The sequence below is a fragment of the Taudactylus pleione genome, unplaced genomic scaffold (assembly GCF_031769625.1).
Source record: "Taudactylus pleione unplaced genomic scaffold, aTauple2 ptg000484l, whole genome shotgun sequence".
NCBI classification, from domain to species: Eukaryota; Metazoa; Chordata; class Amphibia; order Anura; family Myobatrachidae; genus Taudactylus; species Taudactylus pleione.
The window spans coordinates 6450948-6471492 of NW_028284886.1; the positions used below are offsets into that span (position 1 = coordinate 6450948).

General features: G+C 48.3%; 1 protein-coding gene across 1 annotated transcript in view; it reads right to left on the bottom strand.

Moving 5' to 3' along the window:
- The window catches only part of MLYCD (malonyl-CoA decarboxylase), a 62088-nt gene that overhangs the window by 29999 nt on the left and 11544 nt on the right, over positions 1 to 20545 (bottom strand). The window contains 3 exon segments of the mRNA XM_088449402.1: positions 6045 to 6161; positions 6163 to 6202; positions 9157 to 9269. Coding sequence (XP_088305528.1) covers positions 6045 to 6161; positions 6163 to 6202; positions 9157 to 9269 — 270 coding nt within the window.

The following is a 20545-nucleotide window of genomic DNA, read 5'->3' on the forward strand; positions in this document are numbered from 1 at the left end:
GACAATCTATCCCCAAGTAAATAATTGCCTATGTACGTATATTTACCTAGAGCGATCCAGCTTAACCATATGCAAATTGCCTCCATATGTATTATTTAGGATATTTATTGTACATCTGCTACCCCAAAATGTGTCATTGTCTGGACGACCTATCCCCAGTTCTATAATTGCCTATGCAATCATCAAGGCAACGGACGACATTGTTTCTGCTACTGTTCCGGCAATTAAAGATGCTGCAGTAAGGAGTCGCTGCCCCTCTCCTGCAAGTGGTCATGACCTCTATGCTAATAAAACAAATGCGCACTGCAGTTATTCTCTGGGCTATAACTACTACAGAGTCGGGGCCACGCAGTGGGCTCACCCCAAACTTCCAGGGAGGTCTGAAGTGAAGTTACAGCTTCAGCAAATTACCACCACTTTTCTTTCATTATTTTTCAAAGGCTCCTTATTAAGTTAGAGGCTTGAGTGACACTCGCTATCCACAGGCATCCCACTGCTATAATTAGAGTGCGCCGCTGTTTTATATCAGACAATTAGACCCTTTCGTTACCGCATCCAACGGATTCTGACAGTGAATGTAAAGTGCTAAATTCATTCACACCAAATAAATGCGAGTCCATTATAAAACAGTACACAAACAGGGTTACCAGTTTCTTTTTATTAATATGATAGACAGATATGAGACAGACAGATACAAGATAGATATGCGATAGATAGATATGAGCGATAGATAGATATATGAGATAGATAGATAGATATATGAGATAGATAGATATATGAGATAGATAGATAGATATATGAGATAGATAGATAGATATATAGATAGATATATGAGATAGATAGATAGATATATGAGATAGATAGATAGATATATGAGATAGATAGATAGATAGATAGATAGATAGATGAGATAGATAGATAGATGAGATAGATAGATAGATGAGATAGATAGATATATGAGATAGATAGATATATGAGATAGATAGATATATGAGATAGATAGATAGATCGATATATGAGATAGATAGATCGATATATGAGATAGATAGATCGATATATGAGATAGATAGATGAGATAGATAGATATATGAGATAGATAGATATATGAGATAGATAGATAGATAGATATATGAGATAGATAGATATATGAGATAGATAGATATATGAGATAGATAGATAGATAGATAGATAGATAGATAGATAGATAGATAGATAGAGATATGAGAGATACAGTCAGATGCATAAATATTGGGACATTGACCGAATTTTCATATTTTGGCCTCTATTCACCACCACAATGGCTTTGAAATGAAACAAACAAGATGTGCTTTAACTGCAGACTTTCAGATTTAATTTGAGGGTAATTACATCCAAATCAGGTGAACGGTGTTGGAATTACAACGGTTTCTATATGTGCCTCCCACTTTTTAAGGGGCCAAAACTAATGGGACAAACTAAACAATCCTAAATGTAACTTTCACTTTTTAATACTTTGTTGCAAATCCTTTGCAGGCAATTACAGCCTGAAGTCCGGAACGCATAGATATCACCAGACGCTGAGTTTCATCCCTGGTGATGCTCTGCCAGGCCTCTACTGCAAATGTCTTCAGTTCCTGCTTGTTCTTGGGGCATTTTCCCTTCAGTTTTGTCTTCATCAAGTGAAATGCATGCTCAATCAGATTCAGGTCAGGGGATTGACTTGGCCATTGCATAACATTCCACTTTTTAGCCTTAAAAAACCTCTTTTGGTTGCTTTTGCAGTATGCTTCGGGTCATTGTACATCTGCACTGTGAAGCGCCGCCAATGAGTTCTAAAGCATTTGACTGAATATGAGCATAGAATATTGCCCAAAACACTTCAGAATTCATTCTGCTGCTTTTGTCAGCAGTCACTTCATCAATAAATACAAGGGAACCAGTTCCATTGGCAGCTATACATGCCCACGCCATGACACTACCACCACCATGCTTCACTGATGAGGTGGTATGTTTTGGATCATGAGCAGTTCCTTTCCTTCTCCATTCTCTTCTCTTCCCATTACTCTGGTACAAGTTGTTCTTTGTCTCATCTGTCCATAGGATGTTGTTCCAGAACTGTAATGGCTTTTTTAGATGTTGTTTGGCAAACTCTAATCTGGTCTTCCTGTTTTTGTGGCTCACCAATGGTTTACATCTTGTGGTGAACCCTCTATATTCACTCGTGAAGTCTTCTTTTGATTGTTGACTTTGACACATATACACCTACCTCCTGGAGAGTGTTCTTGATTTGGCCAACTGTTGTGAAGGGATTTTTCTTCACCAGGGAAATAATTCTTCTGTCATCCACTACAGTTGTTTTCCGTGGTCTTCCGGGTATTTTGGTGTTGCTGAGCTCTCCGATGCGTTCTTTCTTTTTAAGAATGTTCCAAACAGTTGATTTGGCCACACCAAATGTTTTTGCTATCTCTCTGATGGGTTTGTTTTGATTTTTCAGCCTAATGATGGCTTGCTTCACTGATAGTGACAGCTCTTTGGATCTCATATTGAGAGTCGACAGCAACTGATTCCAAATGCAAATGTCACACCTAGAATCAACTCCAGACCTTTTACCTGCTTAATTGATAATGATATAACGAGGGAATAGCCCACACCTGTCCATGAAATAGCTTTGGAGTTGATAGTCCCATTACTTTTGGCCCCTTAAAAAGTGGGAGGCACATATAGAAACCATTGTAATCACTACAACGTTCACCTGATTTGGATGTAATTACCCTCAAATTAAATCTGAAAGTCTGCAGTTAAAGCACATCTAGTTTGTTTCATTTCAAAGCCATTGTGGTGGTGAATAGAGGCCAAAATATGAAAATTCTGTCAATGTCCCAATATTTATGCACCTGACTGTAGATAGATATGAGAGCTAGATAGATATGAGAGCTAGATAGATATGACAGCTAGATAGATATGACAGCTAGATAGATAGATACGAGATAGATAGATAGATACGAGATAGATAGATAGATAGATACGAGATAGATAGATAGATACGAGATAGATTCAAGATAGATAGAAAGATATGAGATAGATAGATAGATATGAGATAGATAGATAGATGTGAAGTTCCTGAGCTGAGCCGACAAATCAGCCTTGTTCATTCCACAGACAACCCATCACACATCAAAAGGGTGGTGGATCCTCATTTAGTCAACCCCCTCCTCAGTTTTTGGTCTCCCTCCCCTGGCACACCTCTCTATGTCATATGACAATTGCCCCTTTCGTCGGGGTTGCCTAACTTAGGGCCTGATTCAGATCTGAACGCTATAGAAAAGTATTCACGTGTAGGACCCGTACTGGGCACATGCAGGTCGGGTCCTACAATCCCGCTCGCAGTTCCCCTAAGCTGCTGCGTGTCATTTGGGGGAGGGGGACGGACAGAGCGGGGGCGTGCCTGGGCTGCGGTTCCGGAAGCGGGAGTGCAGAGGGCAGGGTCTGATCGCAGAATTCCTGGCCTCACAAGCTGAGGCTTACTCAGACTAGTGCTGCCATCACAACAGATGGTCGTAATGGTGTTTCCGAAGCCAAGTCTACGGACGCTGCACCCGGATCGCTATTTGTGTCAGGAGGTGTCTGCTTCTACAGTATTTCAATATTTGCTGGACGGTATTGCACAGCCGCTTCATTCCACATCTGAATAAGGCCCTTAAGCTGGGGTGATATACCGTCCGTTTGGCTGAATATATCGAGAAGAATGTCGGACAGTTGTGTACTCCCGATATGTCTATGAACAACGTCATTCGCCGACATAATATCGCATCGATTGTGCAGCACAGCAGATGCCCGATATATCTGCAGATATATATCGACGCATCTGCCGGTGTGTACGGACGACCAGCCGATCGCACGTACACATGCTGCAGGGACCTGGCGGTGAGTGACAGCTCAACTGGGCGGGCAACTTTAATTGCCCGCCCCAGTCATGATGTCAGGCCAGACACATCGGGTGGACGATTGGTAGGTGCATATGCGTTGACATAGGGGGTCATTCAGACCCACTCGCAAGCGGCAGTACGCTCGCAAGTGGGTCGATGTTCCCCACTGCGCATGCGCACGACAGAGGGAGCTCCGTCGTGCGCATGTGCGAGAAACGGACTGCGACAGCCAAGCTGCCGCTCCGGGTCTCGCACCAAAGGGGGCGTGCTGTCGATGGTGACTGACAGCACGCCCCCTTTGGTGGGCGTGCCTGCCAGACGGAGGCGTTTCCCATGGGAACGCCTACCGTCTGACGCCGGCCCCCACTGACATCACTAGTGATTTCAGTGGGAGTGATTTTGGCTCTGATAGAGCCAAAATCACTCCAGGGCTTGTGGCTGGGAAACCCTACCGCAGGGTTTCCGTCGCAAGTCTGATGGTCGCAATGGTCAAGACCATCGCGACCATCTTTTTGGACGCTCGTATATGCTGTGGGTGGTAACCCACAGCTTTACGAGCGTCCAGGAGGACGCTCCATTTTAATGGAGGAGGGCCCTGATTCAGAACGAGCCCTCTGGTCAGAGCGTCCGGCTCTGAATCAGGCCCATAGTGTGTACCCAGCATTAGTGTCTACATTCTTGGCAATGAAAGGGATATGGAGTGATCGGTAAGCTAGGTCATGTAACTGGCTAGGGGGTTGTTTTCCAGTGCAACAGCAGCAGACATGGTAGGAACCACATTCGGCATAGAGAACAGAGGGAACACATAAGGGCAATATAAGCCATGAGGTATGGCATGGATTTCTGGTTAAAAGCCACGCATTAGCCACAGGGCTTACCGCAGGATATGGGGCTAACTGCGAAATATAAATGAATAGCACCGAGCACTTAACCCGGGAGCTAAAAGTCCACGGTAAGTCCCACGGCTAACTGAATTGCCCCCAAAGACTGAGATGAACAGAGTGGATATCCAGTAAGCAAGATTACCCTCAAATCTGCCAATCAGAAGTTACAATGCTGAAAATATACGCCCCACCACCATTGTCTACGGAAGGAAAGAGGTGCATGAACATTTGTTAAAGATTTTTTTTTAAAAAAAGGTCACAGTAATTAAAAATAAATAACCCCCCGCCACAAAAAAAACCAAAAATTATTAATAAAAAAGACAAATAAATCTTCCTTAGGCACTCCGTGTACAGTAGTGTTCACACTAAGCCTAAAACCCAGATATTTAAACGTCAGAAGGTGGTTAAGGCTGAATTCCCTCAATCAGAACAGCTCACTGAGCTCATGGGGGAAGCTTGGGGTACTTCTGGCCAACGGTTTCAGGTCCCAAAAAGACTAGCATGTTTTTAACCGCTACCTATTAAGGAGTGTACTAAGTGGGGAAGTCCCTCCCACTGTTGATTGGCATGTGGCACGCCTAGTCAGAAGCTCTACGCTGCCTTTACCGTCTACGTCCTCCCTTAAGGAGGCCACAAATAGAAAACTAGAGACTTGTCTGAAGTCAGTCTACTCGCTTTCTGGCTATGGCTGTGGCCTGGGTGGCTAAGGCTATCGAAGGATGGGCAGAGGCACTGGAAGAGAGCCTGCCATCAGACGCTACCAGAGAACAACTGCCATACATCTCCCATATTCAGGAAGCGGTCTCTTATTTGGGAGAAGCTGCATTGGATACTGGACTCCTTGTCTCTAAGGCATCTGCGACCTCGGTAGTCGCCCGCCAGGTCCTTTGGCTACGGCCCTGGACGGCGGACACGGGATCCAAGAAGGCACTCGAAGCCTTACCCTTCTCTGGAGACAGATTGTGGCTACTGACCAGCGCCGGACCTGGAGTGAACACAAAGTATATGGTTCTTCCTTCTCCTCTTTCCTGCTCCTGCCTTGGGCTTGTTTACAAAACGGTCTGCCTGTGGTTGGGGTCGGGGTATATGTGGAGGAGGACCAGTGCATCCTGGGAGCTAAAGCTTTAAAAGGTTTGGTGCCCGGACCTCTCCGACCACACACACACACCCCATGGTATCCCTGTGGATCCCCTATGGACCCTGATGAAGAAATATTCTGCTCACTTCAGATTTGTCTTTTCTCCATCCAACTCACCTGAATACTGCTTGAGATGTGCTGCATCAGAGCCACATGTAGTACGATGAGCGGCTCCCCAGGCATCGCACTGTGCGTGAAAGTGAAGCATCTCCTGTATGGGCCGACTCGGCGCTTCGATGTCTGTCCAGTTCCTGACAGGATGTACCGCCTCGTACCTACAGAGAACAGCAACATTTACCCTTCCGCACTGAGCGGGCAGCATATACCACAGAACCACTGAGACACCACAGGAACAAATTTAAAGATTTCATTTATTTTCCTGAATTACCAGAACATAGGATGCCCCAATGCTGCAGCTCCACCCTCCCCAGTGCCCCGCTGCTGCAATGCCCCCTCCCTCTCACTGCAAGTGCCCGTTCCCAGCCCCCTGCCCCCACTATCACTGCAGCTGCACTCTCCCAGGCCTCCCCCCCCACACTCACTGCAGCTGCCCTCTCCCAGGCCTCCCCCCCACACTCACTGCAGCTGCCCTCTCCCAGGCCTCCCCCCCCCACACTCACTGCAGCTGCCCTCTCCCAGGCCTCCCCCCCCCCACACTCACTGCAGCTGCCCTCTCCCAGGCCTCCCCCCCCACACACGCTGCAGCTGCCCTTTCCCAGGCCTCCCCCCCCACACACGCTGCAGCTGCCCTTTCCCAGGCCTCCCCCCCCACACACTGCAGCTGCCCTTTGCCAGGCCTCCCCCCCCCACACTGCAGCTGCCCTTTGCCAGGCCTCCCCCCCCACACTCACTGCAGCTGCCCTCTCTCAAGCCTCCCCCCCACACTCACTGCAGCTGCTCTCTCCCAGGCCTCCACCCCACACACACTGCAGCTGCCCTTTCCCAGGCCTCCCCACACACACACGCTGCAGCTGCCCTTTCCCAGGCCTCCCCACACACACACACACGCTGCAGCTGCCCTTTCCCAGGCCTCCCCCCCCCACACACGCTGCAGCTGCCCTTTCCCAGGCCTCCCCCCCACACACACACTGCCGCTGCCCTTTGCCAGGCCTCCCCCCCACACACTCACTGCAGCTGCCCTCTCCCAGGCCTCCACCCCACACACACTGCAGCTGCCCTTTCCCAGGCCTCCCCACACACACACTGCAGCTGCCCTTTCCCAGGCCTCCCCACACACTGCAGCTGCCCTTTCCCAGGCCTCCCCCCCACACACTGCAGCTGCCCTTTCCCAGGCCCCCCCCCCCCCCACACACACTGCCGCTGCCCTTTCCCAGGCCTCCCCACACACACACACACACGCTGCAGCTGCCCTTTCCCAGGCCTCCCCCCCCACACACACTGCCGCCCTTTCCCAGGCCTCCCCACACACACACATGCTGCAGCTGCCCTTTCCCAGGCCTCCCCCCCACACACACTGCAGCTGCCCTCTCCCAGGCCTCCCCCCCACACACACTGCAGCTGCCCTCTCCCAGGCCTCCCCAAACACACACTGCAGCTGCCCTTTCCCAGGCCTCCCCAAACACACACTGCAGCTGCCCTTTCCCAGGCCTCCCCACACACACTGCAGCTGCCCTTTCCCAGGCCTCCCCACGCTCACTGCAGCTGCCCTTTCCCAGGCCTACCCCCACACACACTGCAGCTGCCCTCTCCCAGGCCTCCCCCCACACACACTGCAGCTGCCCTTTCCCAGGCCTACCCAAACACACACTGCAGCTGCCCTTTCCCAGGCCTCCCCACACACACTGCAGATGCCCTTTCCCAGGCCTCCCCACGCTCACTGCAGCTGCCCTTTCCCAGGCCTACCCCCACAAACTGCAGTTGTTTCACTTGGCCAAGACCCCACCAATGTTGCTTCCCTTTCCCAGGACCTAGATCTCTCCACTGCAGTTCCAGTTTCTACATGATGTGGAACTTCCATCCATAACAATAACCACCAAATCCCCCAGATTGACAGAGTACAGTATGAGGCACATAGTGCCCCTCACCTCAGTAATGTCAGTAGTCCCTATGGCATTGGTAGTCCTAGACACTTCAATTGTCTATTCACATGGAAAGAAAATGAGAGGGAAAAAAAACCAACATGCTTTTAAAATGTATTCGCTATATTCCTCTGGCATCAGGAGCACACGCCTGTCAGTATAACCTCTCCAGATGTAATAGGCTGAAGACGTGATCATTTGATGGACCATCATACAGTTATCCACACTTCTAAAGCAGTTACAATTACCAAGTGAATACTTGTCAGTGTCACATATCCAAGCCAGCTAAGGCTAGAAAAGCAGTCTTAATGAATATATAGAAAAATATGCTACTCTCCAGAGGGACACCACTCATAACGGGGTCTAATTACTATCCATCCGATGGGTCACAAGGTCAGTGGTCCCCCGTGGTAGCCTCTGGCCAATCCTCCCGTCTAAAACACGGTCATTGAGAAGATTCTCAGTCAATCAGCCAATAGGCTGAGGAGATACAGTGGGAATACACAACTGCACAGAAATAGCAATTACAGGGCTTTGTGATGTAAAGCTTTAAACACAGATACATCACGTCAGACTTCCACATTTGGTAAAGTTGCTTCCAAAAAGTATTAGTATAGGGGTGTGCACACTTATGCAACCAGGGTATTCTAGGCTTTTCAATTTCACTTTTGTTTCAATAACAGGCTATTTATTCTTTACTTGAATTTTCTGGGGTCTCGGTCACTTTACTGGTGGGAAACGGTCTGACCTGATTTCTCTTGACATCAGCCATTATGGTATATCACAATAACCTGCAACGTCAATAAGGATGTACAGACATTTTTTTACCCATTGTAAAAAAAGATTTAAAAAAAAAAAAAAATGTCAAAACACACAGAGTGTACGGTCGGTAGTTCTAGTGTTTGCATTTTCTATACCACGGCATAAAAGTTTCCCAAAATAATATTAATTTCCGATTGCAGTACAAATTGACGTTCCTCTCCTAAAAGTCTGGTGTCAATTCCCCCTTCTCACCCTGCAATATCCTCTAGTAGAAAATGCTTTCTAATAATCTTGGCAGCCAAAACCTAAAAGTTCTTGTCGGTGTGGACAGGACGTCTCTCACAATCTCCAAGCATGCGGTAACCCTGGCCCGCGTCTTACTGCAGGGGCAGGTGGCTAAAATAAGCAGATAAATTCGGTGCACTTACTCACTAATCTTCTGTAGGATCTCGCAGGGAGACTGCCAGGTTATTCTCTCCAGGTGGAGGAACCCTACAGAGAACCACTCGGACAGCATGTTTCTCAGGACGCCGTTCATCTCCTGCAGGAGTACAAAAAATAGTGACCATTAACACACTTACATCTAAAAACAGCAAAAGCATGGACGTACTTTATTTGTACATTTTCATAATAATAAAAAAGTTTAGCAAAGAGAAATATACACACAAGTTATCATTTCTGCCATCAAGTAGCATACAGACCATAAACAGACAGCCTTGGTGATTATTAGTACTAATTGCCCCCCATCTGCTCTGTCCAATTACCTTATGATTGAAAAAAGGAACAATCTGCCAATTAAACCTCTGCTAATAAAAACTGAAAAATAAGGGTATAGATTAAATGGTTTCTATAAAGTTATAGTAATCTGAGGAACATGGGGCTGTAAAGATACTGCGGGTGTTACTGGTAGTAAGTCTACTTATTATCGATTTTCCCTAATGTATATATTTTTTAAAGCATACATAAAAATTAAAGTTTAAATTTTTCGTTAAGATGTATGCAAATCAATGAATTCTAGCAAAACCCTGCTACCCATGTGTCCGAATATTTTACTATCTTCTTCCTGCTAGCTAAACTGTACAGGGCTGATAACATTCCCAGAGGTCCAGGCAGCTACCACCAAAGGTGGTCAGGGCCAGCTGTCTCTGGGCATACATTTAGCTGGATCCCTGCCTGCGTACAACAGAGAAGCTACAGCGTGTCATCTTGCTAGGTAAGAAATAAAGGTAGCATTTCAACAGAAACAGGTTCATGGATATCAGTGTAATATAGATCTTGAATAGAGTTGTTCTCCTACACAATTATCATACCAACAGTGGTAGAGAGCCTGATCTTCTCCAACACAAAGACAAAAGTCAGATTACTACTCTAATGGAAACAGCCATATTTGTGAATCACCATTCACGGGATGGCAACCTGACGGTCCTCTAGGTAACAGCGACATCACTGAGGCGGGGAGAAAACAAGAGATATGGTAAGAACTTACCTTTGTTATCTCTGTTTCTACGAAGTCCATAGGGTCCACAGGGTTGACCTTGGGGTATAGGTTGGGAACCAAATCCGGGCACCACGCAGTTAAAGCTTTTAGCTCCCAGGATGCACTGGGTCCACTCTCCCTATAACCCCACCCCCAAGCCAGAGGCACCTCAGTTTGTAAGTAGCCAAAGGCCGGAGGAGGAGAGAAAAAGAGAGAGAAAACTGGAACACTCAATAACCATACTCACCGAAATGGGAGACGGAAAACCGGTGACCAGCCACACAGCCCATATGAAGCCAGGTGCGTCAGGGCGGGCGCCCTGTGGACCCTATGGACTTCGTAGAAACAGAGATAACAAAGGTAAGTTCTTACCATATCTCTTGTTTTCTACTTCAGGGTCCATAGGGGGTCCACAGGGTTGACCTTGGGGATGTCCCAAAGCAGTTCAACCAAGGGTGGGGACGCTCCTGTGCTGAGAGGAGAATCCGTCGCCAAAAAGGAAGCATCCTGAGAGGCAAAGGAAACCAATGCCTAGAACCTTAAAAAGGTGTGGACAGAAGACCACGTGGCCACCTAGTAAGGCAAAACAGCCGAGGCGCCACAGCGAGCCGCACACGAGGGTCACATGGCCCGAGAAAAAACAAGCATCAACAACAGGAAGGCCTACCCATGGGTAGGCCCCTGAGGAAGACCTACGAGGCCATCCAAGCCAACATTTGGTTATAGGCCGGCCATCCTTTCCTGTGAAAACCAGAAATCTCAGACCACCAATAAGGAGTCCGATTTCCGTAAGGAACCTGAACGGATCACATAAATCCAAAGAGGCCAGACCACAGTCAATGAGGCCACACCAGCCGAGAGGACTGGGGACAGAATGGCCGTACCATAAGTTCCAGAATAATATGGAACCTGAAAACCACTAAGAAGAAACACAGGGCGAGAGCAACTCCCACCCTGACATGATGCCCTCCAGAAGAGGGAGCCACATGAGAACGCTCCCAATTCAGACACTCTCCTGGTTGATATAAACACCCTGAGAGAAAGAGAGAGCCTAAGCAATAGACCATGTAATGGCTATCACAACCAGCGGTTCCATTGACTGTCCCCGGAGGTAACGAAGAACCACTACTTACTCCCAAGGAGTCCCTAGGGAGGACAAATGGAGGCATAATCAAGAAAACACTCCAAAGGATGAACTGGATACCAGAGTGAAGCAATTCCATATCTTAACCATACTGACAGTGTAGAGATCCGCACTGTCAGGAAGACCAGGCCAAGTGTGAAACCCAAGCCAGCCGGAAGGAATGCCAGAATATCTGGAAATCCTGGACACCGGAGGATTGTATCGACAGGTACAATACCATAAGATTTATGGCTGCCACAGTTTGTGGTAGGTCCCAGCAAAAGCTGATCCATGTGCTCTAATCATTCCAACGATGACAAAGCCAGGGAAGCCGTAAGACCACTGTAAGGACACAGTCAAAGACAAACGACCCAGGTCCAAGGCAAAACCAAGGACCCTGAGACAACAGGTCCGGGCAGTGAAGCATCAGGGATGGAGTATCGATGTAGAGACTCCGAAGATCCAAGTACCCCTGACATCTGGGGCAATCAGGAGCCACCAGCAGGAAAGCATCTCCGTCTCGATTGAAAACACTTCCAAAGACCTCGAGGAAGAAGGGAGACCGGAGAACACAGGTACACAAAGTGGAAGGACCACTTCACCGACAAAGAGTCGCTGAAGTTTGCTTCAGAATCCCCAGAGCTGAACTGTAACACCATAGTGTGATAAAGTCAGAAGGCCATGAGGGTCACCTCAGGGGGGGCCCCCCTGTTCACCAGGAGATGAAACCTCTCTTGGGGAAGAGACTAGTCCCCGGGATGCACGTCGTGACAGCTGAGGACTCCCGCTTCCCAATGGAGAGCTCCTGAAATGAACGCTGCCGAGATGGTCGGGAGGAGACCCTCGGACTATGTCCGAATATGTGACATACCTGTCATTGCCACCCAACGAACAGTGTTGCTAAAAAGGAAGCCACTGTCCTGACCCTGTCGGACTGAACCTTTTCAGGTTCACCGGGAAACAAGAGTTATGCCAGAGTAAGTTAATTGACAGGGTGGAATCGACAGACGTCCAACTGCACTGAAAAGGATTCGATCCAGACACTGTCCCTAGCAAAGAAAACCCTGGACGAGATGGCCATAGCCACCCGGACAGGGACCGACTTGCCTCCGGAGAGAGCATCATCGTTTGAACAGTTATCCGACAGAAAAAACTCATTCCATCTGGAGATGAGCCAATTATGGAAAGGCCTGGAATGGAACTGAGCCCATTCCACCATGCATCCCAGAGTGTAAAGACATCTGTCGACTGCGCAGACAACCATGTACTCCTAATGGAAGAGAGGAGATTCCGTCTTACGCCAGAAGAATTCTCAGATTCTGAGAATCCAGCAGGGATCCTAGATGAAGAATACCCAGAGAGGGATGCAGGGAGGACTTTTTCCCCGTTGATTAAACGTCTGCACCCTGAAGAAGCCACAGTCATCCTGACCTGGCCGTAAAGTACCCCGGTGATCCCGCTAAGAGCAGGAGGCCGTCCAGGTACAGGAGCATTGGGATATACTGAACAGAAGAACTGTCAGAAAATCCAAAACGCTGGTAGACCCCTGTGGGGCTGAGGACAGTCCCAACAGGCAGAGCCCGAAAAATTGTAAGTGTTGCTGTGATACAGCAAACCTCAGCCCATGCTGAGGAAAGGTCTCTGTAAGTACCCGTAGGCACGCGTCCTGTATATCCAGTGATACCCTAAAGTCCCCAGGTTCCAAACATCGTATGATGGAGCATAGGGATTTCCTCCTGAGCCCAGGTAGCTTTAGGAACTGGTTCAGGGAATTGAGACAGAGAACAGGCCACAGAGGACCATTCAGCCACCGCACCAGAAAGAAAACAGAACAACCAGTCCCTCACTGAGATAGTGGGGATGGCCCAATTAGCTCCGCTTACCGCAACAACTGCATAGCTTTCTGGATCTGTAAGGCCCTTGTAAAGAGGGCGTACCCTCCTACCCACGTAGCCGCGGCAACTTGACACTAATACCGGGCGAACTGAGAAAATCGGTATCTCCCAGTTGTAGGCCTGTCCCGTCAGACTGAAGAGATATCCGTAGGTTCAGAAGCAGGATCGGCTGGCAGTCCAGGCCTGCTCGGTACTGGATATGTCGGCCCTTGTAGATGCCGACAGTCTACGAAGAAACAGACCTTTAGGCTGACCCAGAGGACAAAAAAGACTTAACAGACTTAGTCTGAGGCCTTGTAGTGGGCATAGCTGAAAGCGGTAAACTTGTCGTTAGTAATACTGCCAATGTTACTACAATCTTGTCAAGGTCAGGACCAAACAATATCAACCCTAAAGATGGTATCTGCACCTCTGCATTCCCAGAGCGCAGCCATAGAATATTACGGAGGATACAGTCGCAGCCGGAACTCTGAAAGTTAGGAGACTGGTATCCAATATAGGCATTTCCACCTATGACAACAGCATATATTACGTGAGCGACCAAATACATTTGAACCCCCGACGTGTTGGAGGGGAAAAAACGTTACAAATGCATCAACCCAATATGCAATAGTATTAACCAACCATGCTATAGCCATGGTAGGATGGGTAACAACTCCTGAAAGCAAGTATACTGATTTCAGGCAGAGTTACCACCTACGGATCCGAAGAATCCGACCACGCAGGAAGGGGAGGCGTAGTAACGTCTGTAATCAGACGAGTAACACGCCCATCCCCCCCAGGAGGGGCTCGTGATGACCCTCAGGGAATTTGGGACAGGAGGCCAAACACTGTTGTAACACCTCCTATCTGGCAACAGCCAGAGTCCCGCTATGCGATCCACCCGCTAGTCAGCAACAGGTAACCCGAAGGCACGCAATACTGAGGGTGTATGATACAGGTGCAGGTCAACATTCACTCTAACCAGAATGGACCTGCTACCAGCCCTAAAGCAGGGATAATAATACCTGAAATAGGCTTCCCCCCGTGTAAGAGGGAAAGAGCCCCGAACAGTACCCAGTTCACGGCAGAGCCAACTGGGAAGTAACCACAGGGCGTCAACCACGCCAATTAGCGTTTCGTAGAAACCGACATCCACCCAGGGTGGCTGTTGTGGTAATCCCTGCAAGGGGAATGACAGACTATTGTGGCACCAGGGGGAATTCATATACTGCGAAAAACCCCTGCAGGGAGCGGTAGTCTGTGTCACAGGGGAAGAGTGCAAGAAGCTGCGAGATACCCTGAGATGAAAAGGGCAGTATGGTGAAGTAACCCCAAGTGAGGTACAACAATGGGGCCCGCCCGGCGATCCGCAATTGAGAGGATCCAGAGAAAACAAACCGCCCAAGGGGGTCGTGAAAGAGGCCGGCACCAGATGACGCCACATACAGAACCCTATATGAGTCAAATCCTCCGCACTAACACCTGCAGCACATGACTTGCAGGATAGTAAAAATGGGTGCAGTATAACGCTCTATCTCCTGGTCAGACATATCTGACCAATCTTGGCGGAAATATTAAGCAGCGCTATACTGGTCCTGACTGATGCCAAAAATTAGCTGCAGGGACCCATTTTCAGCGTATGCAACACACAGTTCCATCTAAAATATGGCAACGTGCAGCACGCAACAGTATGTGACAAACCACACAAATATTAACAAGTATATAAATGTGAGGTCTCAGAACCACCCTAAGTACAGCTGTATTAGGGCAGATAAAGAAAAGGGATAGATATACACTGACAGGTGAGAGAATAAAGTACAGTCAGCACTAGCATAAGTCACATACAATGCAGATATATACATATATACATAAACATGTCATATAATATACTGCACTATTACACTGTATTCAACTGCCCAGATTCAGTGTCTGGGAAGGCTACAGCGCTGTGTACACTGACCTGATGGTGAGGTACGCAGGGGGACTGGACTCACTGCCATCCTGAGAGATTTCTGCTGCACCACAGAGATAAAATGGCCGCTGGAGACCTCAGAGGAAGCGTGGCCCGCGGAGGAAGCAGCTCAGCGACGCCAGACTATGGATACTGAAAGGCGCGCTGAGCTGAGGGGAGGAGCCGCTGTAACAGGGAAGGCTGCCTCCCCTGGCCGGCTATTAACCCCCGGGACGCCGGCTCCCTGCACCGATCGTTAAGTCCCTGGTGGTCTAGTGGACACACGGGGGGTATGGGGGGCCCGCCGCCACTGCCGGCGCCTCCGGTCTGTCCCCTGAGACCGGAGGCACAGGACTGCATTTGAAATGCGCGGATCACCGCAAGCGGTGATCCGCGACCTTACCTGCTCCCCGTGGATCCGGCAGCAGTCCTGGGCGCCCGCAGAGTCCGGCTAGTACAGACTCTGGGGTCCCGCTGAGATCCCCAGATCTGTACTGGCGTCTCAGCGCCAGCGGGGTGACGGAGCGGCAGCTTAGACGTCCTATGGACAGTCCGACGCTGCCGCTCTGAAAAGTCCAAAGTCCATGAAAAAACTTTGTCCCTAAAAAAATAAAATAAGCTTAGGGGCTGCTAATCAGCTCCCCCTGCGCTAACGGTGACCCGACTCCGGCCGGGCACCAACTTAAACTGAGGTGCCTCTGGCTTGGGGGTGGGGTTATAGGGAGAGTGGACCCAGTGCATCCTGGGAGCTAAAAGCTTTAACTGCGTGGTGCCCGGATTTGGTTCCCAACCTATACCCCAAGGTCAACCCTGTGGACCCCCTATGGACCCTGAAGTAGAAAATGCCATTATGTGGCGAGGGTGCAACTTTGGGCTTGATAAAGATAAACACGACACTTAAAACGAGGTATACTAATGAGTCAAAGTTCCTGAGTAACTAATAGTCACATTATATTTAGCAGAACTGAAGTATAGGGAGTCAGCTCCCACTTATATAATTATGCAGAAGGAGCCCCCTTCGGAAATATCACCCACATCCTACGCCACTTCCTGCTATAACAGTCAGGAGGTGCCAGCGGTATCGTTTGTTACTCGGGTGTGTGAAGCTGTGACATCATATCCAAGTGCCAAACTCCCAGCCCAGCAAAGACATGGCGGATCTGTAGCTGAAAGCATCACAGGTAAGACTCTGCTGGGGGCTCTGCAGGGGTATTAAAACACTGGATGAGTAACACGTCACTCATTCAGTGAATTAGCCCCCTCTAACCCATGGTACACTATGCAATTGCCTAATGGTAGCTGGCTTTCATGCACACATACAACATGCTGGCTATGTGCCATTAGACGGGAACAGCGAGGAGATCGGCTGCTTGGAGTAAAGACAGCCTTGGATCACTTCATACGTCACTGTGGAACGTCAGGACAGAAAGCCATCAATTGATAACTAAAGGTGCCCATCCACTAGCAGACATGAAAACGACTGCACGATAACCACATTGTGATCGTGCAGTCGTTTGTCAGTCTGTGATGAGCCTGCACTGAGCGAGCAGTCGTTCCGTGCAGGCTCATCAATCATCTGCAAACATGCTCAAGCTGACGTTATGGTCAGGTTGACCAGCATGTTTGCACGATGACAGATGTCTAAGCGACCAGCGGGAGCGCACATCGCTGGTTGTTTTACACATTTTTGCAAACTACTGAACGATCGTTATCGTTCAACTTAATCGTCTAGTGGATGGGCACCTTAATTATCACCGATTTGCTTGGCGCCACAGCAACGGCCATTGAGTAAAACAGAGCATATATAAAACATGAACATACACGACAAACCAGATAAATACGGGGAATCAGTATGATTAGGCCGACTGTTCAAATCCCGGCAGCGGCAGCCCGACACAGGTGGAAATCCCGACCGTCGGAAGGTAAGTATAAACTAACCAATTCTACCCCCTAACCCTCCCTTAGGGGTGCCTAACCCTAACCTACCCCCAAAGTGCATAACCCTAATCCCCCCCTTCCCCGCCGGCTAATCCTAAATCCCCCGGGGTGGTGCCTAACACTAATCCCCCTTGTAAGTGCCTAAACCTAACCCCCCCTTCCCCACCGCCTATACCCAAGTCCCCCAGGGGGGTGCCTAACCCTAACCTCCCCCCGGGGGTTGTGCCTAACCCTAACTCCCCATTCCCCTAGCCTTACCCTCCCGGGGGGCTGCCTAACCTTAAGTCCCCCCCGGGAACCCTAAACCAAACCCTCCTTCCCCCCACGGCTGTCCGCTCTAACGGCATCCCTTCGATCGAGATTTTGACGCCTGTCATTTAACCCTTGCCGGGATCCAGCAGTCGGGAAGCCAACAGTCGGCATTGCGTCCGCCGGCTTCCCTAAATCTCGATGTGAAGAGTAAGGGGGTAGGGGCTTTGTATCTTACATTGCTCTGTCTCTTAACAAAATTTCAAGCAGCCATAGTCCTGTAACTACGAGCCGGTGCCCCCTCCTGCAAACCTGCGCACTTTTACTTCCAATTATTAAATCAGCTGGACTGCTGCAATCTCAAGATGCAAATGTCAGCGTTTAACCTACAGGCCTGCTTGTTACAGCTGTAACATTTTACCAACTGTGCGCGATGTAAAACCATGAGAGGTCAGCTGTGTCAGCTGGAATCTAGGGGTGGTTTTTTTTTTTTTACACACAAAAGTAATAAAAAAATATGAACAGAAAAAAAAAAAAAAAGGAGATAACCATTGTAACGAATAATAAAATATAAGGAAATAACAACATGCATATATATATTTTTTTAAGGCTACACTGTATGCAGAGTATACAGATGGAAATACGGACGTTATTGCATCACCAACATAAGTGACACATCGGACGGTATTCAATTGATTTCGCGGTCCGCTATTCAATTATTCCTGTGTTTCGCACTGATCGCGCCCAAAGTTGTCGGGTTTAGCCGCGTAAATCGGCTTGCCCCGACCAAAGTGCTGGGCGCGATCGCGAAAAGTGCCGTTTGGGCGTCCAAACAGGTCACTTTTCGCCCATTTCAGTTCGCGCCCCCCTGGGACTGCGAGCTGAAATGGAGCATTGGCAGCTATTCGCGCCCGAAGGGGCAACAATTGAATAGCTCCGTCGGGCGCGAAGGGGGCTGAAAACAATTGAATTCTGCCCATAGACCACTTTTTTGAAAAATAAATAAAAAATTAATACCCACCCGCAGCCTCTTTGATCCCCTAATACGCTTTAGAAAAGCAGCGCTGGCCCTCATAAATTAAATGACATCACAACCTGCAGCAAAAACTGCCGCGCACACAGCCGGTCAGCATTTACGGCCGCCTAAAGGGCACATGCATGGGTTTTATTATGACAAGGAACTTTCAGTGGCGAGTCCCCAGCCTCTATTTGCCCCCACGCATCTCCACCCGACCTCGTCTATAACTAAGCAAATGATTTAGGCCCTGATTCAGAGCCGGACGCAAGTCGCTTCTCGTTCGCTCCGAGCGATGTTTGCCCAACTGCGCATGCGTACGGATCGTAATACGCATGCGCGAACCAGTCAGTGCGGCCGAAATTCAAGTGCTCGCAAAATAGCGAATGCCTGATAATTTTAGTGACAGAAAGAGGCGTATGTGGGTGGTAACAGGGGAAGGTGCTTGAAAACGGGGAGTGGAGATCCGATCGCAGGCGTGCTTAAAGGTCAAAACGGGCGTTTTATGGGTGTGCATAATTAATACAGCAGCGTCATTGACCACGTCACTGGGTTATTTTAGAGCCAGAACTGCTCGCAAAATTGTGGTAGCAAACACCAGCCCCAAGAATAGCGAGCAACTCATACCCTGGTCGATGTACTCGATTAATCTAATAAATAGCGGACATGACGTAGGATGCGAGCGGCCAGGGGGCGTATTTTTAAAAAAAACGAACGCAAGTTTTGTTCGCTCGTTCAGACATAGAGGCGTCAACAGACCGCAAACAGCGAACGGTTCATTTGAATAGCCACCCCTTGTTTTAGAACGAACGACCGCAAATAGCGAGTGGCTCTGAATGAGGGCCTTAGTCTCTTTAACACTTTTGAGGAGTTAGAGCAACATTTTCCATTTCCTGTATTCCTGGGCTCAATTAAATCTTTAAAAAAAAAAAAAAAAGGAAGATTTAATTGTGTGTACCTTAGGGTGCTTTCAAATCAAAAGGCTGCCTTCTGAAAAGAGATAAGGGAATGTAAAAGGCATTTTCAGAATGCAAATGGGCAGGGAACAATATAAGGAGAAGATTAGAGAGGAATTCTGTGGCGTAAATAGAAATAAAATATATAATAAAAATGCTTAGCGGCATGCCGACAGCGTTATTATATAGCGGAAATAGAAAAGAACTGATTGAGAGAGAGAAAAAAAAAAAACCCACACAACTCCACAGGAAACAGCCCGCTGGTTTGGTCAATGATTTCAATTTAGATTTCATATTAGCTATATGTGCGCTATAATGACCTTCTCAATACGGCAGAAAATGACAAACATTGTGATATTAGAGGGCTGTAATTAAATATTAGGGAGAGGTAATTGCGGAGAATGTTAGTATTATATTCTTCCTGCAGACAGGTTTTTGGATAAAACACTTACATTACTGCACTCAGACATATGCAACAGAGGGACTGAGGGCCTGATTCAGAGCCGCTCGCTATTTGCGGTCGTTCGTTTAAAAAAAAAGGGGTGGCTATTCAAATGAACCGTTCGCACTTTGCGGTCTGTTCACGCCTCTAAGTCTGAACGAGCGAGCAAAACTTGCGGTCGAAATTTTGAAAAATACGCCCCCTGGCCGCTCGCATCATACGTCATGTCCGCTATTTATTAGATTAATCGAGTACATCGACCAGCGTATGAACTGCTCGCTATTCTTGTGGTTGGTTTTTTGCGAGTAGTTCTGACTAAAAAAAAACCAAGTGACGTGGTCGCTGACACTGCTGTATTAATTATGCACACCCATTAAACGCCTGTTTTGACCTTTAAGCACGCCTGCGTTCTGAATTCCACTCCCCGTTTTCATGCACCTTCCCCTGTTACCACCCATATACGCCTCCTCCTGTCACTCAAAATAGCAGGCATTCGCAATGTTGCGAACAAACGATTTTCGGCTGCACTGACTGGTTCGCGCATGCGTATTACAATCCGTACGCATGCGCAGATGAGCGAACACCGGTCAGAACGAACGAGCGACCGCTTACGAGCAACTCTGAATCAGGCCCTGAATCAGCAAGGATTGCAATTGAAAAGTTGCACGCAGGCAGATTTGCAATTATGTCCTTGCTTAATATGCAAATGTATGACACCCCCTGCTGCATCTGCGAACCCAGCACCGCGACGGAGGTTGTAGGCTGGGATTACTGTCGTTGGTCAATGGT